Source organism: Urocampus carinirostris, chromosome 2 (assembly GCF_059441175.1).
Source record: "Urocampus carinirostris isolate Australia breed hairy pipefish chromosome 2, RoL_Ucar_1.0, whole genome shotgun sequence".
Classification (NCBI taxonomy): domain Eukaryota; kingdom Metazoa; phylum Chordata; class Actinopteri; order Syngnathiformes; family Syngnathidae; genus Urocampus; species Urocampus carinirostris.
In genome coordinates, this window is record NC_142350.1 from 28,392,016 (window position 1) to 28,419,865 (window position 27,850).

General features: G+C 39.7%; 1 protein-coding gene and 1 long non-coding RNA gene across 5 annotated transcripts in view; one reads left to right on the forward strand and one right to left on the reverse strand.

Moving 5' to 3' along the window:
- Window positions 1–5,715: 5,715 nt before the first annotated feature.
- The window catches only part of hdac9b (histone deacetylase 9b), a 42,121-nt gene continuing 19,986 nt past the window's right edge, over window positions 5,716–27,850 (reverse strand). For all 4 annotated transcript variants that reach the window (XM_088326119.1, XM_088326117.1, XM_088326118.1 and 1 more), the window contains exons 6-11: window positions 19,058–19,189; window positions 17,938–18,053; window positions 15,166–15,288; window positions 14,079–14,256; window positions 13,109–13,317; window positions 5,716–8,135 (exon numbers count right to left, since the gene is read on the reverse strand). In XM_088326119.1, coding sequence (XP_088182245.1) covers window positions 7,800–8,135; window positions 13,109–13,317; window positions 14,079–14,256; window positions 15,166–15,288; window positions 17,938–18,053; window positions 19,058–19,189 — 1,094 coding nt within the window. In that variant the 3' untranslated portion in view covers window positions 5,716–7,799. The remainder of the gene's footprint in view (window positions 8,136–13,108; window positions 13,318–14,078; window positions 14,257–15,165; window positions 15,289–17,937; window positions 18,054–19,057; window positions 19,190–27,850) is intronic.
- LOC148371580 (uncharacterized) lies at window positions 24,437–27,695 on the forward strand. The gene is made up of 4 exons (XR_015849641.1): window positions 24,437–24,675; window positions 26,318–26,397; window positions 27,359–27,433; window positions 27,513–27,695. It is a non-coding gene; the product is annotated as an uncharacterized LOC148371580 (long non-coding RNA).

Consider the following 27,850-nt stretch of genomic DNA (forward strand, 5'->3'; position numbering starts at 1 on the left):
GTGCTAAAAGTGTGCTTGTCAGCTCCATAAACAGACATAAACTTGGAAGGGCCGAGGCCACTGGGCGAGTGACTGCGCTATATACATGTAAAAGTGGTGCGTTGAGTAAATTGGTAGAGAGGTAAAGTATCGCTCTTGGGACAATAGCATCAGTACAATACAGGTACTTTCTCAATATCAATAATATCGGTATTTGCATCAATCTACCCTCCCCTAGCCAGGACATGAAACACTCTCCTCCGCTAGGTGCCAGGGCTCAAATGCAGTTTAACAGCACATGGAAAGAAAAACGACACGTTGTAGCCTAGTATGCCAGATTCATGCAAATCTAAAAGCGCGCGCTTGAAAGCTGGAAATTTTCCTCTGCCGCTCAAAATCATCCTCAACGACGGTGGGCAGGAGTTTAAAGAGTCGAGTTTCACTGAATAAATGTCTAAACTTATTTACTTCCAGATTATGAGGCTACGCTTGTGTGATGCCAAATTTTTCATATACGTTGGGATTTATGGATGGCTGAGCACTTTCATGGAAGAACAGGATATGCGGTGAATGCTGAAAAATCAACATGGCATCAGTCTCCTGTAGTCTGCAATTTGATTGACAGACATTTTCCTTGTGGCGCAGGCTGAAACGCTTTTCACTTAGGGAGGACGCACGCTGATAGGTTCAGTTTTGGTTACGAAGTCAGAGCTCTGTCATTTTGCTTGTATGACGGGGATCGGGAACCAATGGCTCAGAGGTCAAATGAGCTTGTGAAATTGTTTAATGTACTGTTACTTGCAGGGCCGATTATGGCTTGTGCAAAGCAGAGAAAATACTGACTTTTGACAGTGTTCCGTCCAGTATATCTACAAGACACAGTTTTATAAGATGTTTTGGCTGTGAATGGCTAAATAAAACTGCATATGGAAGCCCACTAAGCAATCTGTTAACTGTTGTGACACTTTATAATGAAAAGCCACACAAAAAACATAACACCCAAAAGCTCTAGCAAACCACTTAGAGCTATTTAATTGGGTGGGCAGTAGGGCGGAGTTATTACACACGGTGCGCGCAGTCCTTCTCGGCCTGCACCATCTGCACTAAAGGTAAATACGTTAATATCTTTGTTTACGTTTTTTGAAACATTATTACAAAATAACTTTGCCCGCACCTTCTTCTGAAACTATTATTTAGGAACAAAATGAAAGTCAAAATGAGCCTTAACACTTTTATCTAATCATCAAACATCACACAGTGAAATAAAATATGCCAAATAAATAGCTTTTCTCTTGATAGTGGGTTTGGCCATTTTTTTGAATTTTGTCTTAAAATATATCATGTAGCTCTCTCTCTGGGCAGCACGGCGGCGCAGTGGTTAGCGCTTGTGCGGCACAGTTCATGTCATGGGAACCTGTTGTGGGTTCAAATCCAGCTCCAGACTTCCTGTGCGGAGTTTGTATGTTCTCCCTGTGCTTGCGTGGGTTTCCTCCGGGCACTCCGGTTTCCTCCCACGTTCCAAAAACATGCATTTCAGGTGAATTGGCCGGTCCAAATTGTCCCTAGGTGTGAATGACCGAATGAGTTGTCTGTCCCTGTGTGCCCTGCGATTGGCTGGCAACCAGTTCAGGGTGTCCCCTGCCCACTGCCCGGAGATGGCTGGGATGGGCTCCAGCCCCCCCGCGACCCTAATGAGGATAAGCGGTACGGCTAATGAGATGAGATGAGATGAGCTCTCTCTCTCTCGGAATATTATTGTTTTTATGGGTCAAAAAGGTTCCTGACCCTGTTGTCTCATCTCAAAAAGCTTTAAAAGTACGAATCAGCTATCTGCAATACATTTGATTGATTTAACAAATGGTAATTTGGCTTTCTACGACTGACGTGCAGTCAGTGGAGGCAGGTGAGGCTAAGCCTCACCTTTCATCATTGAGATACAAAATAAAATATATAGCAAATTGTTATATTTATTCATTGTTGAAGTTCTTTCTAATGTACCTTTGCAATTTTAGGAACGTATTCTTCAAAATCACAGAATGCTCACATAATGAATAATAATACAACATATTACTGTGCAGCGCGTCTGCAGTGAGGCACACAATTCTCTTGCCTCATAGTAGATGCCGATAGTTACACCAAGAATTCAGATTTGGCATACACCTCAGTCCCAAAAAATGGAATTGCTGATCGTATTAGCAGGCTAACAGAAAGTCAAGCTATCCTATTGATGCTTTTATTCAAAAGTAGCAGAATGTTACGTATTACTGTGCTGAGCATCTGCAGATGAAGAGTGAGGCAGTTAATTCTTTTGCTGCATTGCAGACAGTGATGCGATCAAGGAGTTGTATTTGTCGCAAAGCCTCAACCACAAACAAAATAATTGGTGATTGTATTAGCAAGCTCAGAGCAAGTCAAGCCATCGAGTAATTGTTTCTCATAGACTTTTTTATAATATCAAGCTATTAATGCTTTATTCAAAAGGAGAAGTGAGTAGACTTAATTGATGACAGTTTCTATACTACAGTTCATATACTTTTAAAAATAGGGTCTTAGATTTGTTAAATTTTGTCAGTGTTCAAATACCAGCTAGACAAGGGGTTACATTTGGGGCCACGCTTATGATTAAGACTAAATTAGTGCTGTCAAAGAAGCTCTAAACTCTGAATAAAAGCTTAAAATGTTCTCTAACTCGAGTTAAATTGATAACGTTCAGCAGATTTAACTCTTTACTTAGACCCAGGTTTTAACATAGATTTAAAGTTAAAGAGTTATTGTTAAGGTTTATTGGTTTACGATGGACCCATGTGGGTGAGGCAAGAGGGCTCAAAAAAGGTTGTTTGCAGTATCCAGGATCAAAGTGGGCGTAAAGCAACCGACAAAATGTCCGAACAAGAAACCAGAAACCAAAAAAACAAACCTGACAAAGTCCATATTAGAACCACAGAAACTGGAAATGACATAACGCAGGGAACCAATAAATCAGAAACAAACTAACCTGACACGAAGATGGATATGAAAACAACATGAACACAACGATGACAATGGCAGACGAAATGGAAAATGACAGAGACCCAACAAACCTGTGCAAATCTAATGTTCTCTTTAAAGGGTGAAGGATAATTGGGAACAGGTGCGTGGTGATTGGACACACCTGTGTCCAGTTCAAACCCCAGTCGGGGCAACCTGGTCGTAGGGTCCAACACGTCTCCTAACGGTTAGCTTTTTGTTCGAGGTTCTGTGATAAAACTTAAAACCATCTCCAGATCCCAAATACAAGATTTGACCAGAAACTACTTTAACTCTATTTAAAGTAGTTTTTAACATAGTTATATTTTGGAATCAAGAGTTAGCTCTTATGTTATGCTTTAATTCAGAGTTGAAGGACCTCTTTGTCTCAGAGTTAAAACTTGCAAATGTGGAAACCTTTACACCACCATGCTGCCCCGTTCTTAAAATCAGATGCAAAGTAAGCGTGAAGGGATGTGGGTGTTGCCTCAGTTGTTCATTTTGTGTTTCTGGCTTTGGACTTATCCGAGCTTCAGTGGTCTTTACTCTGGCATGCGCACCGCCTCATTACATCAAAATCTACAATGTTTAAGGGGGCTTGGACCAAGCATCAAAGAGAGGGAGAAAAAAGTCTTGGTGACAAAGCCAACATTGTTAAATTTAAACATAAAATTTGACTTAATTTGTCATTTAAAAACAGGAAAGCTGTCATCCTGTGGCACTGAGTTTGAATTGTAGTCCGCAGTTCAGCCATAATCCAACTTTGTGGTTCTCACAGCCCGGCAAAACATTCCAGTCTGCATTTTGAGCTGGGTTAGATTTATTTCTGGAGTCGATCGATCAGTCGTCTCCAATGACGACCACAAATCGAGCGTTGTTGCAATGTGGGTTATCAGTCCAATTAGACTGGATGAAAGGGGCCAAAATACTGAAACCTTCCCCAAATTCATCACGTTTTAACTTTGTCCCTTATGGGGGGCTTTGAAGGCTAGTGTACCTTATGGACAGAAGATTAGGAAACAAGGCTGGCTTCTGCTGTTGAAGTGATTCGCTATGATTCCCTCTCGAAATATTACAATCAAAAATCAAGATCCATACAAGGAAGGAATTTATTTTTTACTTTGGTATTCAAGATCATTTTGTATTCACACTTTAAAATGACACTATCATTTCATATAATCCCTGGAATCGCTCAAATGGAGCGTTTCATTGTTGACCTCGGGCACAAAAGACGAAAAGTGGTTAGTCGGTTGTGAGCTTTTGTCCACACTATCAAGGTTTAGGGTTTAGCTGCTCTCGAGTGCCCCGTTGTCAGCTTCTAGTGCACAAATGTCAACTTTTTAAAGTGAATTCATATGAATTAACTTCATTTAGATTCTACTAATATTGTCACAATTTGTCCTCTCCGTTCAGTTCAAACAGGACAGGACTGATCCTAGGTCCCCGGCACCACCGTTTTTGAACCACCTCCGTCTAGGTTCCAAAACACAGTACCAGGGACTACATCATCACGTTGGTCACTGACAACCACTGATTGATCAGAAAGCATCTTCTCGAACCAAATCAAATTGCCGCCATTGTGTTTCTGTGTATAACATTTGCAAAAGACTATTGTTATAACCAAAATTTTTCCCCTGGTCAGTTGGCAAGATGCAGTTGATGAACAAATCCAGCGGGAGGACGGAACAAAATTGAAGTGGTTCCAACTGCTGGATATTAAGCGATAGTGTAAGCTAATGTCCATAGCTAATATTAGAATCTGTGCAGATTTATCGTAAACCATAAAACACACATAGCATAGTATTTTTTTTTAAGTCTTGAAGTCCCTCTTTGAATGTTTGCCAGATGTTTCATCTGAATTTTGAAACCGGTATGTGTTGCGATGCAGTGTTAACTATTTTCCGTGGCCATTGGCAGATTAGTGGTCTCAATTTACACACCTAAATATTGTCAATTAAAAATCCGTCCTTCCATATAAAAAAAAACATTCGTTTTTGATTGATTTTTTTATAGGATAACTATTGTGACGTGACAATATAGTAGGATTCTTCAACCATTTTTAGCCAAGGCAGAGTTTTTGGTCATATGCTTAAAAGTTCATTCCCGGTACAAGTTTTTTTTCAAGCTTTAAAGGTTCCATTTTTTGGCAGCACGGCGGCGCAGTGGTTAGCGCGTGTGCGGCACAGTTCTGAGGTCGTGAGATCAAACCTCCTGTGTGGAGTTTGCATGTTCTCCCCGTGCTCGCGTGGGTTTCCCACGGGCACTCCGGTTGCATGTCAGGTGAATTGGCCGGTCCAAATTGTCCCTAGGTGTGAATGAGCGAGTGAGTTGTCTGTCTCCGTGTGCCTTGCTGGCTGGCAACCAGTTCAGAGTGTCCCCTGCCTACTGCCCGCAGATAGCTGGGGTGGGCTCCAGCATCCCCCGCGACCCTACTGAGGATAAGCGGTGCAGATAATGGATGGTTAGATGGATGGTTCCTTTTGTCAAGGTTTCTTGATCATCCTCATTCTGAGATGTTTGAGTTTTTCCCTTGCCCTCATGTAAAATTCAGATCAGGGGATGTTGTAATGGTTGAGACTTATTGTGATTAAACATGACTTGACTCATTTTATTTAAGGACCAAGATATCATAGTTGCTTCAAAATTGGGTGTGTTGTATCCAGTTTTCCTGTAATTATTAACCCAGTGAGCTCCAAGTCTTTCTAGACACAATTCAATAAAGAATCTCCCTTTTCAGGTAAATCAATTTTATTTTTCTTATAAAAAAATGGTGTCACACAAGGCCAAAACAAAAAGGACCAAATGCAGAAAGAAAAAAAGCAAACTTTTCCCCATTTTGACAATGTTTACCCCGGCAGTTCTCTTCTCCATTTCACAATTAAATAAAAATTACAGGACTCGTGATGTTCTGAACGCCGTTTACTTAACCTAGCAAGACAACACCTCAACAAAGTGACTTGTACAGCTCGTAAGACAGACAGCTCACGTGGATCCAAACACAGACTCTCACACAAGCATTCTAGAATGAAACAGGACGGTGAACAGCTATCCAGTACGTTGGACTGACCACTTTTAAGACAGACTATACACGTCGCAATGGACACTTGTGATTAGGAAACCAAAAAAATCAAAGTCCCATCCTGTGTACCCTATTTTCTGGACTATGAGACGCACCTAAAAATCCCGAATTGTCCAGAAGCTTGAAAGTGCGGCTGGATAAGATTGAAAATGCTTTCAGTATTCACACGAGTGCGTTGCTACACAAGGTTTTACAGTATACTATCGTATATTTGCAATGATTCATCAAACGAAAAACATCGCTGATTAAAATCGCAAAACATTGTATGCTACGGGACTTGAATTTATTTCCCCTCATTATGCTTTTCTATGTTTATTCATATATTTCAGAACCATTAGCTGTTTTCGCCTTTCTCTAACATTTGTTTCTGAAACCATGAGTACAAATATTGTGATAATGACATGAAATTGAAAACCTTTTTCGCAAGTCAACTGTATCACTAATAAGGTTGTTATAGATGCTTTTTTTAAGCCGTGCAGTTAATATTTTATAGCCATAAAATAGGTTTTGATGGTTGGATTGATTCAGACATAGCACCACTGAAAACCGAGGTATGAAAGTGGTTGGCCACAGTACTTTCACTGCTGTGGCCCAGGTCCCACTACCATTGCATACGCTGTTTAGCGATTTTGGTCACCGACATTTTTTGACTGATCAATCATCGCAATAATACAGTATATACCGTAGGTGTGCAACGCTTATACACGTATGCGCTAGCTCTTACTATGCGAATGATTTCATGCGCGTTGTAGTCCAGTGCGCCTGATACTTGAAAAATATTTGAGAAAAGACTATTTTCAAGGGGTGCGCCTTTATAGAGCGGAAAATATGGTATATTTTGTCTATGTTTTCTTTATGCGTTACATCAAACTTACAAGTTGAGGTAAGCGTGTCGCTGTAGAAAAGAGAAGAAGCCATCTTCCACATATAGGACTCCCTTGACCGTATCCCCACTCACTTTGTAATCCGCCTTGACAGTAAATCAATTGTAAAGCCTGGCCCCTTGGATTTCTTACTTTGTCCGAGCCAAGGCCCCTCCTCTCTCGCAAACATTCTTGCGCACATGAATCACTCCAACTCCTGGCTTCTAGAAGGCATTTCCTGCCCGGCCCTCTCGCTCTCTCTTTTCTGCTGAAAGCTGGGCAGGAGCTCCTTGATTTGGACCCGCGGGGAGTAGAGCTCAACTAACACTGCGACCGAAAAGAGACAGAATGCGAGGGAGGAATCGTCGGGTGATGCATGCGCCGTTATAGCGCGGCAATCTGAGTGGTGTGTCTGGGGAGCGTTTCAAACATACATTCTGGCTAAGACGGATGTTCCAACCTTTAACATGGAACATCAATGTAGATTTTCCACAATAACAAAAGCAGGTATAGAGTTCTTTCCTCCCCACCATCCCTTAAACACACTGCCAAGATTCATGATTATATTCAGTGGTGAGAATGTACACTTGGCTCGTCCCTACCATGCACCTGCTTAACCTGTCCCCAAGAGATGGTCCGGGATGCACCATCGGGCGTGTACATCATTTTCTGTCAGCCCGGCGAACTCCAAACGACCTGAAGCAGCTCGTTTGTTTTTGTATTATGTACAATACAACGTAGCCTACATATTTACTACATGAGGATGATGGCAGAGAGTCTCAGAGGGAGTGATGAACGAGGCCTACATTGCCGCCGTGACTGCGTACACTACAGGGATGTGATGTTGAATGCGTCGTCCTCCCCTCTTCTCCTCAGATCATGGCTCTTATCACCAGCCTCCCTTTGACCTGGTGAAGATAGGCGCTTCTCTGCACCTCCAAGCCCTCGTCCTCGCTATCCAGGGGCTCTTCCTTGATTTTGATGACCCCATAGTGGGCATCCTGGAGCTCCATGCTGGAGCCGCCGCTGGTGCTGCTGCTGCTACTGCTCAGGATGTGCTTCCGGATGACTCCTCCGGGGGGCAGCCTATCCTCCTGCATGTCCTCTGGCTCAGGCTGTTCTTGGTGCAGCGGCTCTTCCTGCTCCTCTTCCGATTCCTGCAGGTGTGCGCTGGGCTGACGTAACTGCTCGATGGACTTGGACAGCAGCTGTGAAACACATTGACAAGAAAAACTTCATTTTGTGCTCTCGGAATTCAAATGAGAACATCCCCCCACCCAAAACAGAACCTGGATCAAAAATAACTAAATTTAGGTTGAGAGTTGGCCAAACACCACTGCCAAACGTGAGCCCCGTTGCATTTTTTTTCACCTAAAACTATTTGTCCCGTTGTACAAAGCAACCCAAAGTCATCTTCTTTACAAGCCCCCAAATTGGGAATTTGCATCGAATTGGAACATATTTATTCAAAGGGGATTGCCCCACTTGTTTACAGTGTAGGATGTTATGATACAGCAATTCAGGTAAACCACTAAACAACTCAACTTTTGAGAGGAATGTTACAATAATCATGAACTGGTGCCTGAATAACAAATTTTACCATGGTTTGTTAAGTAATTACTTCACCAGTGCAACCACAGAGACCTGCTGACCAAATGATCTCCAGCAGGTCACCATTTTATAAATATCTATCTCCATTTAGAGGAATTAGCCTCTTAGCTCGGCCTTTGAAAACACGGTGCAGACCTTTTTGGATTTTCTAATCCCTTGTAAATTTCCATTGCTGCCCCCAACTGTAGCAGGTACCGTGTACAAATAGCCCCCACCTGACAAGTCTCTACTGAGAAATTAATTAGGGCAATGTTTCACTGATCCTTGGCTGTAAACACTCAAGGCTCATCCCTGATTAGTGGCCATTTATAACCTCCGATTTAAGTGGCTTTAGTCTGCGATCTCATTGGGCCGGATCATCGCAGCACAGCTCGCTCATGTGCACGTTGCTCAATCCTAATTAAGATTGAGAAAGAGGCTTTCTCTGGGTCATGAAAAAAATATCAAATGGTCTAAGTTGGTATTTTGACACAAATACTTCACAATTCACATCTCCCCTTTAGTTTAAGGAACAACAGTGAGTTTTTGAGCCATGAGTCTGCTGCCAAAGGGGACATCAGGTTTTGAGTTTGACCCAGCCAGAACACTTGTGACCATGAAGTGGACCTTGAGCAAGCCCAAGGTTTGACCTATGTTCCATAACCAGGTAACTGAGAATCTGAGATGCATTGACTGCCAAAGCAACATTTGCATTCACATTGGAAAATTGCTCGTATAAATATCTTTTGCCACGATATTAGGATGATTCAATTAGAGGACAATGATCTTTAATGTAAATTCTGTCTCGCATTTACTGTATTTATTAGTGTATGACACATATTGTTTTTACCTAATTAAGAACTCAAAGTTTGGGTTCGAGTTATACACATGATATTTTAGTGTATTCCTTCAATTTTTAATCAGATGTAAAATATCACTGACCCAAACAATGAATGCAAAAGGGGTAAAACCTGGGTCGTGACAGTGAAAGCTCAAAATCCTAACCATTGGACCACCAGTGATGTAAAATGACGTATGAAAAGTTTTATCTCATAAAAAAATATTTTAGTCACAATACCAGAGACGAAGGTTAATTTTGTTGTACATTTTACATTTCACAACGGCAATACATATGCCACTTACAATACTTAAAATAGAGGAATAGAATATAATTTATTGTCACTGTGACTAAATATTTATAAGACTAAAAATTATGTAACAATGAGATAAAATCTTCTGCCTTTTCGTATGTCATATGTACCACCATTGATTATACAATTCTCTCATCGCAGCGACCCGTGTTTGATTCCTGATCCATCCAACCCCAAACAATAAACTGAGAAAAAGTGAACCAAAATTGCACACCAAATATTGCTCAAAAATTAGGGATGGGAGTTACACAAGAATGCGGCTTACACACAAATAAGTACGGTAATGTCATTATTATCATTTTGCATGAATAAAGTCCAACCGATTCATTGGCTCTCGATTATAAACAAACAACTATGACTCTTGAAACATTGTCCAAAAGACCAACTTTTATTTTTGATGATATAAAACAAATCAGAGTTACCGATGTTGTGAAAATACATTGAATAGCTTTAATTGATAGCAATTCGTGTATGCAGTTCTGTCTTTGCTGAGCATCTTTTAAAATGTTAAATGAAACCTACTCGTAGTTCACAGGGTGTATTATTTGACAACTAGATGTTGTTTTATATTGTAGCGCCACCAAAAACGAGTGCTAAAATGCACAAAGAAAAATACAAAGTACGAAGCCTTAAAGTGAACAAAACAAACAATTATATTTTATAAACGTAGAATTCTTACATTATGTAAAGAAAATGATCAATAAAATTAGTATGTAAAGTGTTACTATCTGCAGATCACGCAGTTCTCCTGCCTCAAGGCAGAGGGTGACAGTGAGACCAGGGACTCTGATTCGGTGTACACCCCAGGCCCAAACAATAGAATTGCAGATAGTACTAGCAAGCTCACCGTAAGTCAAGCCATTCAACAATATTATTATTGTTGCATGGGACATTACCTATCTTTTTATGCTTTTATTCAAAACGAGCATTACGTAACATATAAAAGAGCTGAGCAACTGTCGATTCAGTGTGGGACGCGCAATTATTTTGCTACATGGCAGAGGGCGATAGTGAGATCATGAATTCTGATTTGGCGCACAACTCAGCCTCAAACAATAGAATTAGTCATAGTATTAGAAAGCTAAAAGCAAGTCATCCAGTAATTTATTTTCTTTTTGCATGGACTTATTTTTCATAATGATTACCTACGTATTGATTGACGCTTTTATTAAAAAATAGCAGCGCATAGACTTCATTTACAAGTTAATTCAACAAATCGGGTTTTTTTTCTATGTGACAGTTTAAATATCGTTTTCTTGCGATCCCCATCGAATGATGAATAGGATGTAGGTTCATTTATTTATAAATCTGACTGTGCCTCACGAGACACAAACCTCACCACCCACCAATTAGAACCAGCAACTACTTTAGTGGAAGCCACTACACTTTGAAGAAACAAATTTGGTACCCTATTTACTAAGAAAGTTGAAGATAAAAATGACGATTGGACACACGTGTGCACATCAGTTACCCCTCAAGCTAGTTTTTGCTTCTTATTTCCCCCTCCTCTTTGAGGGCATGGCATTAGGACACAGTGTAGTTCGCACAACGTGTCCTTTCACAGCCTCGGTCACCTCACACGCTTCCCTCAAAAGAATAATTACTCTCTTGTGTCTTGGCGATGTGACCTCTGCCAGCTTTCAGAAACACAAATATTACCACAGAGGAACATTATGTATCCTGGGCTTTTTTTTCTCGGCTCCTTCCTTTGTTTGAACTTGGCTGAATTGAATTTCACAGTTATAGCATGTGAACAACACTGCTGCCCCGAGCTATGATAACAGAATTAGTGCAGAGGAAGCAGTTTAGAGTTCTGGACAGACTGCGGGTCAGGACTTTAGAACCTCAGCCACTAGTGATAATTGTAGGGAAGACAGGGTTGTAACGGAGGAGCTGTCTTAAAATTCACAGTTTGACCGATCGGAAGATGTTGTATTGATGCCACTTTTGAAAGATAGTTCCACTTCCATTTACAGTTACATTGCCTTAATTGTATGGTCAAAAAACACATTTTCAGGTTAGCTTTCAAACTTTTCTTTCTCACTGTTTTTGTTGATTTGGGTCAAATATGCTAAAGATTGACAAATTTCTAGCACATTGCTGTAAAGTCCACATTCCTGACGTGTTTTTGTTTCATGCTAACAACTACAAGGAGAAAATGTGAGCTTAAAGATGGCTTATAGGTCCGGGGACATTTGTAACACATTCAAAATGGACAACTTCTGTAAAGACTTTATGGAGAAATGCAAGGGCAAAGAAAAGAAAGAAAGAAATGAAAAGTGGGTATAGTGTTTTGATAGCAAGCGATTTGCCAGCAAAGGCGGCACCCCAGGTACTGGCTTATACTGTACATTTGCCACAACTGCTTGTGAGACACTGATTAGTTATACTGTCCATGCAAAAGGATAGATATGATACAAGCACTTTGTTCTATTCCGGCGTTTGGGAACCTATGGCTCACAAGCCATGTATGGCCCTTTTCTTGATTGCATATGGCTTGGAGTTCAAATTGACTGTAGGACTGTCGAAGAAACACTAAGCAGGTAATTGGTTCTTTCTCAACTACAGTTTACGGTCAGGGTGTCACGCCAACTTACCCCATTTTGGCAGTAGGTCATGAAGAAATCTTTTAAATAGCAGCTCATTCAACTATGTATGTGTTCACTGTTAAGACACTTTATCATGAAAACCCACGGAATGAACTGTAACCTAATGAAAACACCAGCAAGCCACTCAGAGCAATTTGACTGGGTAAGCAGTAGAGGTGGGCGGATCTCTGCACACTGCGCAAGGCACGCCCTTCTCTCTAACTCAGTGCAGTCTGCACCGAAGGTAAATCCGACAATATCCTTGGCGTCTGGAGTATTTTGAGTTTTTGTTTTTGTTTTGTTTTTACAAAAGGACTTGTTTTTACAAAAGGACTTGTTTTCAAATCATTATCAAGGACAAAAATGACGGTCAAAATGAGCCTCAACACTCTTAAGTAACTGAGAATTTTCAGTGTATATTTGTTGATATTGGACACAGGCACTGACATTAAAATATGTCATAGATTTGATCAAATCATTAAAGGACACACTGTAAAATAATTTCTCTCTATTTTATCATTGTTATTTATTTTGTTTTTGCTATAATGGATCTTTGGGCCAAAAAAGGTTTCTGACCTCTGTTTTATTCCATGCTCCTCTTGTCATATATTTCTATTAATAAAGAGAGTATCTGAAGCTTATTTTTAATCACAAATTACACTGTTGTCTACATTGTCGACTAGCAGTGTGTCAACCTTACCAAGTAGTGGGTACGCGTTAACACTCTATATCTCTCTTTTGACCGTCACAGAAGTTTGGAACTAAATATCATAAAATGGGTAGGGAGAAAGCAAAATGTGTTCTAACTGTACCTGGTCTCCCCTACAGAAAGGAATATTCAAAGCAACAAACCTTATTGATGTGGACTTGCTGCTGGTATTGTTTCTGTTTCTCCAGGAAGTGTTGGTGCTGCTGCTGGATTACAAGCTGTGCCAAAGTGTTTTGGGGTAGGGGTGCTGACTGAGTCCTGTTCAAGGGCCGATGTTTGGGTAGTTTGGGGCGACTGCTGGATGGTCGATCCTTCATGGCCAAGGGTGATGGAGGGTGGGAGGGAGTGGGGCCTGGATCATGCCAAAATAAATGAAAATATATGGGTTTCACTTAAGGTTATATCAAACGCATTTACAAAATTTCCCAGACTATAAGGCGCACCCTAACCCCCAAATTGGCCAGAAATATGAACCTGCACTCCATTTGTAGACACATATTTGAGCAATTATCGATCAGTCAATAGATTTTATCACTGACAGCAGTTGCATAACAATGTTTTCAACACGATCGAAACAGATAACAATGATAACAGCAGAAAATTCTAACCACTAAACCGCTAGGGAAATGGATGGTTGTTTACAAATGCATAACATGGAACACAACTGGAATTGACCCTAAGTTCGTGGTTGGGAAAGGGCTGAATCCTATCTACTAGACCACTGTATATATTAAACGGTTATATTTATTCAAGTTCTTTGTCATTTAACTTCACTATTAGTTTTTTCCCCCAAAATCGCTGAATGATCACATTATATTATGTTTTAAGACTGCAAATGCAGAGTGAAGCATTCAGTTCTATTGCCTCCTGTCAGAGGGCTTTAGCGGGACCAAGGATTCTCATTTGGTGTACACTTCAGCCCCAAACAATGGAATTAGTCATAGTATTAGCAATACTTCATTTTTAAGTTAAGGTGGGACAATAAAATGTTTTAATATGCTACAGTTGATATGTTGCTTTTTTTACTCTAGAAATCAGATGAGGAATAAGGTGCAGGTTCATTTATTTGTAAAACTGACTGTGTCTCACTAGACACAAACTGAACATTGTTACCTGTGGAAAGCATCTTTTGCTGCCTCAGCTGCTCCTTCTGAAGGAGATGTTGGAGCAGAGCCTGGTGACTAGGGCTCACTTTGGACTCCAAACCGTTCTGAAGAGGCACCGGACCCAGGAGATGCCCCGGAAGTCCATGCTTGTTCTCTATTGACCTGTCCTTCAAGCCCACAGCCGCCTAAACCAACACATACAAAAAGAATTAATGACTCATTTCTTACAGAACAAGCAGCAATGTCAGAAACATAGATAAAAAATGACATAACATTAAAATAATGGAGCAGTTTGTGGTTAAAAGTCACTGGTGTTGATGAGCAGGCCTCCTTGGAATGTGACAGAGCTGAACAATGATAAATCACATTGAAGGTTATCACGAGTTGTGCTTGAGCCGACTTTTGAAAAAGAGGTGATAAATGAAGTGAAAGATAACAGCACACTTGACATCAGAGGATGCCGGACAATATTTATCTAATGGATGATAAAAACAGGGGCGGCCAGAGTGGTCAGTTGTGGTCACATGAAGGATGCACACAGTCAATAGGTACATTTTAATCAACCTAAGTTTTTTGCTCTGTTGTAATATTGAAATGTGTCACTGTATATATAGTCATGGTTGTATGAGGTTTCAGCTATTTTATCTCCACTTATTTAGCCGTAGTTAACGCAGCTTAAGATTTTTTATATAATTGAGTGTGGTTATGATCATTTACTTCTCTATGTAATCACTTAAAATCTCAATACAGCCATTAATTCAGTTGTTACACAGTCTCTACATTGCTCCAAATTATGTTTTGCTGTTGATAAATTATTTTGAGTCTTATCAACACCTGGTAGACCCTGTGTGGACAAAGTGCTAGTGTTTGTGAATGTTTGTCCACTAATGTTACGGTTTTGTCATGGGGTTATTATATACTGTAAGTTAATGTCTGATGTTCCGACTGCTCATTTTGTGAAGGCATATAGCTCGTTCTGTAATCACATGCTCGAACATACTCGGTTTACTGTAATCGTGATAAGAACCTCAACGGAAATGCTCGACGAAAGCACTTGTTTTACATCATTACATAAAAAAAATAATAATACTCACGCTAATAGGTGAAGATGCAGTCGGGAGCCCGATTGAGATATTCGGTAGGGATGGAGACGTGTATAAACTCAACACGGACATGGAGCTCTCGGGACGGAATAATCGCGGCTGTGAAGGCCAGCGCTTTAAGACACAAGAAAGAACAAAAATTATTTCAAGAGAAAACACAACTGGGATGTTTACTAAAAGTTGCATCTCGAGTCCCTTCATCCCCGGTGGATTAAATGAGAGTTTCTCCCTTCTCTCTATGACACTTCCACCGGGGCACACTTCCTGTACCCAGCAGAGAAGGGGACCAGCATGTGGTTTTGGAACTGCCTTGTTTATCCTTGCGACCCCTACCAGTACTCTATGACCTTTATGTGGATATCCGGCCCATATTCGACCCGAGGGACCCGTTCCCTCTGAAAAAGGATCCCTAATGTAACGGCGCATCAACAGGCATTGCTTTTGCAACTCTGACTATGACTTTTACCGGAGCTTCAACTTGAAAAGAAACAACATCGAGCTTGTGTGTTTACGTTGTATGCATGCGAGCGCCTTGGCCTGGGATTTCAATTAACCCACCACAGTCCGTTTGTCTCCTTGAGTACTGATGTCTTCACCACTGTCACTGATATGAGGGGCTGATTGAGAAGTAAATAATACTTGGTCTCACATATGACATCTTACTCTCACACATGCACAACAATACTTTCATACAGTTACAGCCAGTCTCACCATGAACAAACACTCCTTAACTCTCAAACACTACTCTTACACCCACACTAGTATACTCTCTCACACATACCACTATACGCTCATACTCACGCAACTATTCTTATACACACATATTACTCCACTCTCACAAACGTACTACTATACTCCCACACACATTACTATACTCCCAAACACACACTACCATTGACTCTCTCACACACCTTTACACACTCTCTCACACACACTACTACACACACACACACACACACACAGTAATATAGAATCTAACAAACTGTAATACACTTTCACACAAACTACAATACACGCACACACACACACACACACACACACACACAAGCACACTTCTATAGACTCCCACACTATTATACTCTCTCACACACACATCTACACGTATCTATCTATCTATCTACATACTACGATTGTTTCAAAAATGCTGTCAGACGAAGGGGTTTTTCACATCTAGTGTAATGAATCTCATCACCTCTTATTGTTGTTTTACTTTTCGTACTTTTGTAAACCATGACGAAAGAGTATAGTAGTGTGTGTGTAGGAGTGAAGTAGAATGTGTGAGTGAGAATAGTATGAGAGAGGATAGTAATGTTTGTGCTTGGTGCATGACTCTATCACTATGATATCATAGTTCGTGTTTGTGAGTATGATGTATGTGAGAGCAGGTACAATTTACATCGCAAACAGCTTCTCATACACTTGAGGTCCTCACGGGAGAAGACAATCATAGATCAGGAAAACACGGATGCGGTGTTGAGATTGCGAGTCCATGTGTCATTTTTGCCACCCTACTATAATGTTCTTCTTTGTGTTTTGGGTCCAAGGGGACGCACGGGCCATGACTCAGCCTCTGATCTGCAGGGAAATGCCTCCGAGAAGGCGCAGAGCCAAACTGATGACGGAAACACAATGACAAGCCAACGAAGCGATTCGCCGCCAAAAAAGCAGGTCATTTTTTGCAAAAAGAAAAAGCGAAATTGTGAAAAGAACATCTGGCGGAATAATGTGAGCGATAAAATGAGGGGCGGGATTGGAACGGTCGCTGTTGTTTGCATTTAAATGCTGGCGTTTCCTTCGGAATGTGTTGTTTTAACACGAGTAAACCTGGCACGGCCAGACACTTGGGTCAAGCTGTGCCTCTTTAATGTCATTTTCACTGGAGGGGAACAGACAGAGGGCAAATGGCTGTTTTTATAGCTGTGAGAAAAAGGGCAGCCAAGTATTTTCAACTTTCTGCCGCCCTCCCAACCCCTTTACCATTTTTGTGAAATTCAACGCGCGTCGTATACAGAATTGGTTCTATTTATCTGACTTCAGGACCCACAATTCCACCCTAATGACAATTTGTGACCCAAATAAAGAAACATTTCCACTTATCAAATGAAATGATTTTACAGATTAAAGCAGAAATAGTAGCATGTATTAACACCCCCCCTCACTTACAAAAAAGCACCATACTCACTTATACATTTACATCACATATAAGTGACCCCTTAAAACTGCTTCAAAATAGCCACATACTAAATAAATTCAAAAAAGTAACAAAGCATGTACCTAAACATTGATAATGATTCATTTATGTAATTAATAAAGATTAATAAATTGGTAAAAAGTTTTGAATATAAGATTTTAAACCATTTATTGTATCTTACAACAGCGCCCAATGGGCAGACACTTGTACACCCTTTTCGTATTTTACAATTGTTTCCTTCTTGGACTCGATCGTTGTAACAGTTTTGCAGTTTTGCTTTCTCTTATCACAAACTTTCAATATTGTGGACAGCATAAGAAAATAAAACCATCAAAATCACTGTAAAACAAGATGAGAGTCCCTCTCAAAAGCGGCGATTGACTGAACAAGAAGAAGTGATCGAGAAGGGCCTTATTGGAATCTACTGTTAAGGAGTGCGATTGAGCCTTTGTTTTTTTCAGGTTGTTTTTTTTTCAAACATTATTTTGCATAGGTCCGCAACCCACTTTTTGACCCACCAGTTGAGAAACAATTTCCTTAATTTAGTGAATGTTGAGATTTGTTCCAATTACCTCCGTTTTTGTGGTAGTAGGCAAAGACGAAGGTCCGTTTTCTGCCCCCAAGGCACTGGAGGCCCCAATGGGGGAGCTGGGGCCCGAGCCAGGGGCGCTTTTTGCATTCGTAGAGTCTACACAAAGTAAAGGAATTAGGCAGTATTCTTACACACACACATTGAGTTGGAAAACGTCCAAGTACCGGTAATAAAACTAAATAAGGCAACCAAACGTTCTCATCAATATGCACTGTGTGTGTATGCTATGGAAGACTTTAAAAATAGTCCAAATAATACATTAAAGGGACTCTGTGTTGTTGTATGGTGTAATTCATTAAAAAATGAGTTCCACAAAACTAAAAGATTACAAACTACAGAGACTCAAAGGGACCAAACGCACCATTTTCTAATCCACTCTTTCGCAAGTTTTTTTCTTGTTTATGGGTACCCTTATGAGCAAACACACATTGTCCCTTTAAAAAAAAGATTGATAAAGGTGAAAATAAAAGCAGATACATTATAAACACAACTAAATTAATATAAATTTAAATAAAACAAAAACAAACAATTATATACATTGTCCAGTTTAGTATTTATGTATTTTTGTTTTTTTAATTTTTGTACTATTTTTTACAATTGGCTTATTTATTTATGCATATATCGATATATATTATTGATGTTAGTTCAATGTATATATACTCAGTTGTATTTCATTTTTCAATGATTATGCATGCATATGTATTTACTTGCATTTATTTTGAAATGATTATGTATATATACGAATCTGTGTTTTATTTTTCATTCACATGAATGTATGCATGTCTGTAGATCTATCTATCTATCTATCTATCTATCTATCTATCTATCTATCTATCTATCTATCTATCTATCTATCTATCTATCTATCTATCTATCTATCTATCTATCTATCTATCTATCTATCTATCTATCTCTGTGTGTTTTTATTTTTCAATCTATCCAAGTACAAACCCTTGCAAAAGTAAATAAACATTGTCAAATGAAAACCTCTGACAAACATAACTATTTTCTGCTTTTCTTCATAGGCTTAAGTTTTCCTGAATTTGTTTTTGTATGTCTTAAAGGTAAAGAATGAAGCGATGATAGCTGCTGGGTCTTACCCATTAGCTCCAGTGCCCTTTTCTTGTACGGTGTCATGAGGTTGCCATCTTTCCTCTTGAGCATGGGACTGCTCCGCCTTTCCGCTACTTTCTGTTTCAGTCTGGATCGCACCTTCAGGTTGGGCTCAGAGGCTGGAAGAAAAAAAAAAAGATGTAACCCAAGAAAGTGGAACTTTAAGTGGAAGTCTTTTTCAGTCTTTGATTGGGTCAAAAATGAAACATTAATCAAGCAGTGCTTTAATGCAGAATTTCTAAAGGCAAACTAGAGTGTCATAAAATCCTAGTGTTTTTTGAGAAATCTGGGTTGAGAAATCAGGAGAAATCGCAAATTTTGCAAATGTGATAAAAAAAAATAAAGGGCTCCGGGGATGGCCTTTAGAACAGGTTGGAATTTCTTATCTGAAGGCTTTTCTCCCTGTCCTCTTTGCAACTTTAAAATGCATTGATGTTTTCTCTCCTTATTCCGAGTGTCTACTAAAGTTTAAAATTACAATTTTCATTTAAAATAAAATGAGTTATTAAATATAGTTCTCTGTACTACCTCATGAGCTTTAGTATATAAAGGAAATGAAAAATCTTCTGCCACCAATTGATATGGATGAATGTTAGAAGTTACACAGCAGGAAGTAGTCAATGGTGCTGAAGAATGCTTTATTACTAATGTAATATTTGGGCAATTTCTTGCTGCAAACCAGACAAGGGTTTACGGCACACTAGTGTGCCTCGGCTGGTTAAAAGACAGTGTCTTAGACCAACAATTAACAATTAAAACCGATTTTAAGTTTCTTAAAAAATCCAATCATTTTTTATTCAATTAAATAACTCAGGATATGCCGACTTCCACTCATCTGGACTCAATTATCTTGCAACACTAAACTCTGCCGCTACCTGCCGCCCTGGTGGCCACAGCCTGATACAGTAGCAACAGTTAAACTAACACAAAAACATGGCAGATGTTTCAGACGTCCCGCAACACCTCCTAATTCAAAACAGAAATACTCCTCCGGTATTTAAACAGCCAGGACTAACTTGATCCAGACCCAATCAAAGAGCAGTGATAGAAGAGCCAAAATGAGAGATAGTATTTTATAATTTTTCTCCCAACATTTTCAGTAGTTATGAAATTGTACTTCAAACTAAATGCAGGGTTTGTACACTATTTTTATGTCTAAATTCAAGCACTTTTTAAAGACTTTCAGAGGCAATTTTCCAAAATTTTCCAGTACCATTAAAAAAATAAAATCCAGTTTAAATCATGTATTTGGCAGAGCCACAACTAGATCCGTGCTTTACATATGCGATTTTTTTAGCTTGTGTGTGTATTCATCAAGATAAGATTTGGAGATCTTGAGTAAATAGAAATATATTTGTATTTGAGACAAATCTCCCCCTATATAGGTGTTGGGTAATGACAGTAATATGTAGCTTACATTTTCAGTTGCAGGAAGTTTTTCCCATTCCAATTTACCTCTGGAAAACGCTACCTTAATTTTTTTGAATAATCCTTGCACTAACACACATTTCATAGTGCCCTGTTGAGGTGTAGCGTGCACCTGCTCTCTGAGTCGCGACCCATAGGGGGCAATGACGTTGAATAGGACAATGCCGTACAAACTAATGCCAGCGGCAGTTAATCACCATTGAAAAAGAAAAGCAATGGCAACACGAAAGCAGCAGAGAGCAGTTTCTGTGTCATTTTCAAGCAAACTTGTTAAGAAACATGGCAACAATTTCAAGCATTTACAAGCATTCGCCCAAAATTCAAGCAATTTTTTTAATTGTTGAAAACACAACATTAAAGTTCAAGGATTTTCAAGGATTTCAAACACCTGTACAAACCCTGTAAATATTACACAACTGATATCAAAGTTACTAAGTATATAATCCATAATACACAGTTGAACATGAGCACATACACTCTAGAACTACAAACATCCATCCATCCATCCATTATCTGCACTGATAATCCTCAGTAGGGTCGCAATATTGCCGCTTTAAACTGCACAATCCTTTCGTTTGATAAGTTCGATTTGGGTCGCAGCTTGTCATTAGCATGGAATGGCAGTTTCTTAAGTCAGACCAGTTGAGAACCACTGTTTTCTGGTATATCATCATGAGATCAGAAGACAAAAATAGCGAGATGATGTTCAATAACACATAACATAAACCCACACACACAGTAAGAAACAAAAAACGCTCATAAAATAAAACGGGAATATCTTTGCTGTGAAGTTATGTAAAGCTGTTGCACAACAGAAAACAGACAATTATAGACCTTGTGAATCAATGTTTAAAGATGTGTTTGTGTACGTACATAATATGTACTATACAGACGAAAATGGGAAAGTGGTGCCATGACGTAAGACTGCCGCATTGAAGGATGAATATGGGGATGGTGCTGGCGGCTAGATAGGGGCACAGTGGGCCAGATGATGCTATTTCTGGCATTTGTCAAAGCAGGCAAATCCTGATCCCTAGTACGTGGCGCGGACCTCTAATCCTGTGGGTGTGTGGATGAATGAAAGTGTGCAAGGGATGGAAAAAGGAAGCAGGAGAGAGGGAGCCGGTGGGAGTCGGGTAAAAAAAAAAGAACTGCTGGGGGTTCTGTGAATCTGCTTCACGCCCCACTGCCTTGATTGCTTTCTATTTTTACACACTGCTGCCACCAAGCAACATATGGCAATTGGTCGCCACGGGAACGCCACACAGCAGCATGGGATGGGACGCTTTCTCACAAGTCCCCGTGGAAAAGAACACAAAAAGGCCCCGATACAGCAGGTGATTATGACAGCCTTTAGGTTAGAGGTGGGTAGAGTAGCCAACATTTTTACTCAAGTAAAATAACTGTTACTTCAGAATAATATTACTCACGTAGATGTAAAAGTAGTCATCAAAATACTTAATTGAGTAAAAGTAAAAAAATATTTGGTGAAAAACCTACTTAAGTACTGAGTAACTGTAACAACGTCGTTTTTATTGATTTTCTTAAAACAACCAACCAGGTCATCAAATTATCAAAGTCCATCCAATTAAAAAAAAATACATACAATTTAAAAGGAGAATAAAATAATCAACGTAAATTCAAGTGCTTTAATAAACAATAAAATACAAATAGTATACATCAAATAAATAATTTAAGCACCAAGTAGCACATTTAAAGCCCCAATATTTATCTTTACAGGCTCTGCCAGCAGAACAACAAGCTAGCCCATAAACTCGAACAACTAAGTCATTGCATATTGCACCTGGTGTTTGGCATCCTTTGTTAGGGGAACATGCTTTTGACATGAGGCCATAGTCGGAATTGCTAAGCGACATTATGGATCTGTTTCATCCGTAAAAATAATTTTCCCTGCTCAAGTTGAATAGGGTCATGTGACAAGGCTGTTGTGTTTTATTGGTTCAACATGGTAGAGCCTGCCGGAGGTCTCCGTCATAAGAATTGCACCTTAACGGATACAGGCAGACGCGTACTTACGTGGAGGGGATCTAACTATCAGCTTCAATGTTGCCTAATGTACCTGAATAAAGTACCGTTTTTTTCTTCACAAATTTGCTCAAGTAAAAGTGCAAGTATAGGGATTTAAAATTACTCCTAGAAGTACAAAATGTCCCAAAACTTACTCAAGTAAATGTAATTATACTGATAATCAATAATTAAAAGAGTAAATGTACTCTGTTACTACCCACCTCTGCTTCAAGTGCTGTATGGCCTCTAAGATTGGATGGTTGGTTTAAAACATGAGCGTAACCAGCCCGTTTTAGGGGGTGCTCAAGCACCAAAACTGTTCAGGTTTTTTTAAACGGTTCAACAACAGGATTCAATTTACTTTGGGTACATCTTGGATGGGATTTTAGGTGAATTTTACAGGATTGTTAAGTGGTTAAGTGATTACAAGTATCTAAAAAAATAACCAAATAAACTTACTACCCGTACAAAATAACCACTCCACGCACTCCATGCACATAGTAGGCAACTAGGTCAAGAGGAGAGTTCTTACTGCTAAGCTGCAATTTATTCTTGCAGCAGACTTATTGCGTGACTTGTCCAAGGAAGTAAAACAAGATAAACTTAGACAGATAAACAGGTTCAACAACCGTCTAAGTTCATTCTCAGTTGAAAGAAGTTCACACAGTTCAATTGTTAGCTAAGAACTGGATGGTTGGGGAAGTGTTTACATTGTTTCACATGATATGTACCACAAAGATTTGCTATAGGAGAGATTATGTATCAACTTATTCAATACCAGGCATTTCGTTTACAAAAGTATGTGTCTTTACCATTGTTTAGTAAACAATAGTTGAACATTGCTAAGTTTCTTGAAATATTCGTCTCCAAGAATACTTCTGAGAAAGCGCCTTTTTGTGAATAGATGGATGGATGGTCATGTTTTTAGAAAGAAAAAAGTTCAAACTGTTAACCGTCTGTACTTATCCATATCTTCGCTACTCTGACCACACTGCTACACTTTGCCTATACTCACCACACACTTCAATCACTGAATAACGGGGGCAGTAGCTCAGGAGGTAGAGAGCTCGTCTTGGGATCAAGGGATCCCAGTTCGAATCCCGGCTCGTCCGTGTTACATGTCGAAGTGTCCTTGGGTAAGACACTGAACCCCTAATACCTCCAATAAGCAGGTTAGCGCCTTACATGGCTGCAAGGCCGCTATTGGGAAATATGGAGCACATTGTAATGCGCTTTGGGAAGTCATTGACTTGAAAAGCGTTATATAAATGCAGATCATTTCATTTCATAACAAATGGAAGTGCGGGGTTCCCTGATGTGTGGACAACGATCTGATCAAATCCCCTCCATGGCGAATTGTCATACTGAAGTTATTCGCAGAGGCTTGCTACTGATGAGCGGCGTCAAACCCTTTAAAATAGTTTTTTTTTTTAAATAAACAAAACAAAAAAATGTATTTATATGTTATGGCACTGAATGAGTTAATTGCACCACGGAGGTATGATGACTGTTTTCTAATTTTTATTATATAAAAGCGTAAGAAATGAGCATGGGCCCGACAGTTAATAATGAATTTGATTAGCTATGATACATGGTATTTTTGTGAAGTTACACCAAGCCATAGAATACCACTGTGGATATTTAAAAATCAGTCACATGTAACTTTTTGGCAACCGACAGCATATTTCCTGTTATACTTGGAATGGGTTGACATTTACAACATTTGTAAAAGATCCAAGACTGGTGAAAAAAAAGCATGTGTGACAGAATATATATTCCTCACAAATGTAATTATGAAGCTCTCGCAGAAAAAACAATGAACTTCGCCCTTTGGCCGGACCAAGCAGTTGGGTGTCTCGGGCTCGAGTCACCTCCAGCTTGTTTTGAGAGAGCTATCTTTTCTTAAACAAACAATCATGCAAGGTCCATCCTGCTTTTGCAGAGAGGACGGCGGCTATACTTGCCAATCAGCCATCGCTGGCTGTCACCGGCTGGGAACAAACGCACCTTTGTGAGCCGACCTGGCATGGCACTCTTTTAAAGCAATTTAATGAAGACGGACAGGAAGCGGGGGAGGAAGGACTGGGCAGGAAATGGCTACGTATAGATCCAGGATTTCATCCATCAAGAAACACGTAGTTTCATTACTGTGAGTGTGATTCCCCCCGCCTCCCTCTTGGCTGCACGAAACATATTGTGGTCCTCCCCAACAATTATTTTACAACTATGGCAATTCCCATTATTACAACATTCGAGGCAGCTCCAAAGCAGACAGCAATTATAGTAAACAATGATTGCATACTGCTCATTTCTGCTTGGAGATAGGATATTGTGGCTTTTTGCTTGTGTTTTTCGCCGTGTGCGTCACTGTTGATATAAGCCTCTCGTTGCCGTTTCCCTGTGTATGTTTTTTTAAGCCACTTAGCCCCACTTTTTTTGGGGGGGGGCCGCTTGCCCTTTGTTATAATATGACTGCACCCGCTTGCAACACAACGTGTTGGCATTCTTCACAAAACTAATAAAACTTCATTTAAAACACTTGCAATCTCTTCGACTAGTTAACACATAAAACAGTATGGCGACCAGCTTGCTCGGGTGCTGATGTTCCTCCGATGATGTCAGAGCTCAGGATGACATATACAAGACACAGTGTCTTCAAAATGCATTATTTCCAAAATAAATGGAATATACCGATTAAATCTATATAGATTTTGTGAAAAGCATATACCGTATTTTCCGCACTATAAGGCGCACCTAAAAGTCTTAATTTTTTTCAAAAGCTGACCATGCGCCTTATAATACAGTACGCCTTATATATGGCTCAATATTAAATCGCACGGTCTCGCAACTTACGCAACAGCCGCCGACTCGATTTTCCCCTGAACGTGGAGTAGTCCGCGGTGTATGCTGGGATTTATATACCGGCGTTTCATTGGCTAACCAATGTGTCAATCATCATTTGAATCGATCGCTATTGGCTGAAGTTATTCGGAGCCTCAGATAGGCTAGAGGGCCGAAACAAACCCTGCAATTGGCCGAAAAAGATGTGTCAATCATCAGTTAAATCGATCGCTATTGGCTAAAGTTATTCGGAGCCTCGGATAGGCTAGAGGGCCAAAACAAACCCTGCAATTGGCCGAAAAAGATGACTGAATAGCAAGCTTGCTAAACTACGCCATAAAGAAACATGTTTCATTAGTCTGTATTTGTAAATATTTTACTCTCCTGGATTTACTACACTCACGGTTGTAAGAAGACCATGGTTGCGTATCATTATTGAACGTGAGAACTTAGGTGAGCTATGCGGCTTTTATTTTCCCGGTATCTTGTTTTAGAACGATCTTGATGTTGGTGATGAGTTGAGTGAATTAAACTCAATTCCAAGTGTTTATTGTCATATGCACAGTAAAGTTGCGAGCGAAAAAGAAAATAGAAACTAAGGAATGGTTGGCATTTCTTGAATCCCAAGACTTAAACCTTCGGAATGATATTTGAAATGATGCATTTGAGTGACATCGTACGGACACCGCATCCGCACGTGTCTACGACACGTATTTGCTTCTTTGCAAGCTTTGGGAATGTTAAGGGGGTAATCAGTTTGACTGAATCATCTGACTGTTTTGTCGACATTCCCATTGTAGCGCCTTATAATCCGGTGCGCCTTATCTATGGAAGATATAGGACCAAAAACTATTTTTTGGGGGTGCGCCCTTTAACCCGGTGCGCCCTATAGTGCGGAAAATACGGTACTATTGCCTCGTATTTTTTTTTAATTCAAGATTTCCTTTAAGGGGATTTGATGAAGACGGACAGGAAGCAGGAGGAAGGACTAAGCAGGAAGTGACAACGCATCTCATCCATCAAGAAACACGTAATTCCTATAAGTATTGCGGTTTACTTTTTGCGGTTTTGGTACCCCGCGGATTTTCATTGGGCATTGTGTTCTGAATTCTGATTGGCTGAACAGCCGTTGCGCCTCTTTTCTACCTGTGTCTGCCTTTATGTTTATAACGTTGGAGTCTAAGTTGTACAGATATGTAAAAAAGCTTGACAAGCAACATTATGTGTGTACAAATTTGTTTTCAATATTCAAGTTTCCCTAAAAGCAATCATGACAATACAAAGCTCTGGAACGACTGTGACAGGGCCCAAAAAGCAGAGGAAGTGGCTTTCTATTACCAACAATGTTGGCCTTCTGGACACGCTTAAGAAAGGTAGAAGCAGTTTTCCATAGCTTTCACATGATGGCGACAAATTATCACTGAGGTCAAGCATGTCGGGTTCTTAAACAGTTCAGTAGTGCAATGAAGCAGCAAGATTATTTTTTTAAAATATAATTTGACAGTACACAAAACTTATATTTTACAGTAACTTTACTTGTTAAACAAATGCATGAGCCTGAAAATTGGGTTTGTTCTTTGGTTTAAATGCATAGTAGAGTATTAGAAGAATGAATGAATGCCTTAATGAATAAGTGAATGAATGAATGAATGAATAAATGAATGAATGAATGAATGAATGAATGAATGAATGAATGAATGAATGAATGAATGAATGAATAATTCAACTTTGCAGGTTTTGATCATTACTGGACTTTTTTGGAATGCAAGCACGGTATAAACAAAGGATTACTGTATTCACTGTAGGTGGTAATTATGCTGCAAGGTTAGATTTTACTTTGTTTTTTAACCTGTTTTTGAAACACTATTGCATTTTTACCTTGATTTTCTCTTAAAAAAATTATATATATAGCAGCATTACCCCGTGTTCCGGTCCCTCTCACAATTCCTCTGCCCAATCACTTGTCAAAACAACAGGCTTTTCCTCCCTAGACTTGCATCTTCAGTTCTTTCCTCGTTCCATGATCATCCACTCTAAGACCTGTCATTCAAACCCTCTGCTTAAAGGTAATCCCAAGTCTCCTTTTCAAGATTCTCGACATCCCAACATCCTTCTCAAGTTTCTGTTTTAAATCTCCCTCTCAAGTTGTCCCTCCTTGTCCCAATACCTGCCACTCCAACCATCTTGTTAAAGGTGTTCCCAAGTCTCCTGTGCAAGATTCTGAAAACCCCGAAGTCTCCATTGTAAACAGTCCCCGGTCTCACTCTCCCTTATCATTAGTGAAGTTTTTTGTTTTGTTTCTTAAATAAACGCGCCGTAATGAGCACATGTGACAATTTCTGTTTAAGAGAACAAAATCATACTTGAACCACACCTTAGATATGTTTCCCTGAGAAATAAGCAGTATTATATTACATTAAACATGTTTGGCCAAGGCCTTTCATGATGACGCTTAAGACGAATCCTATTTCTTCCCCTTTCCC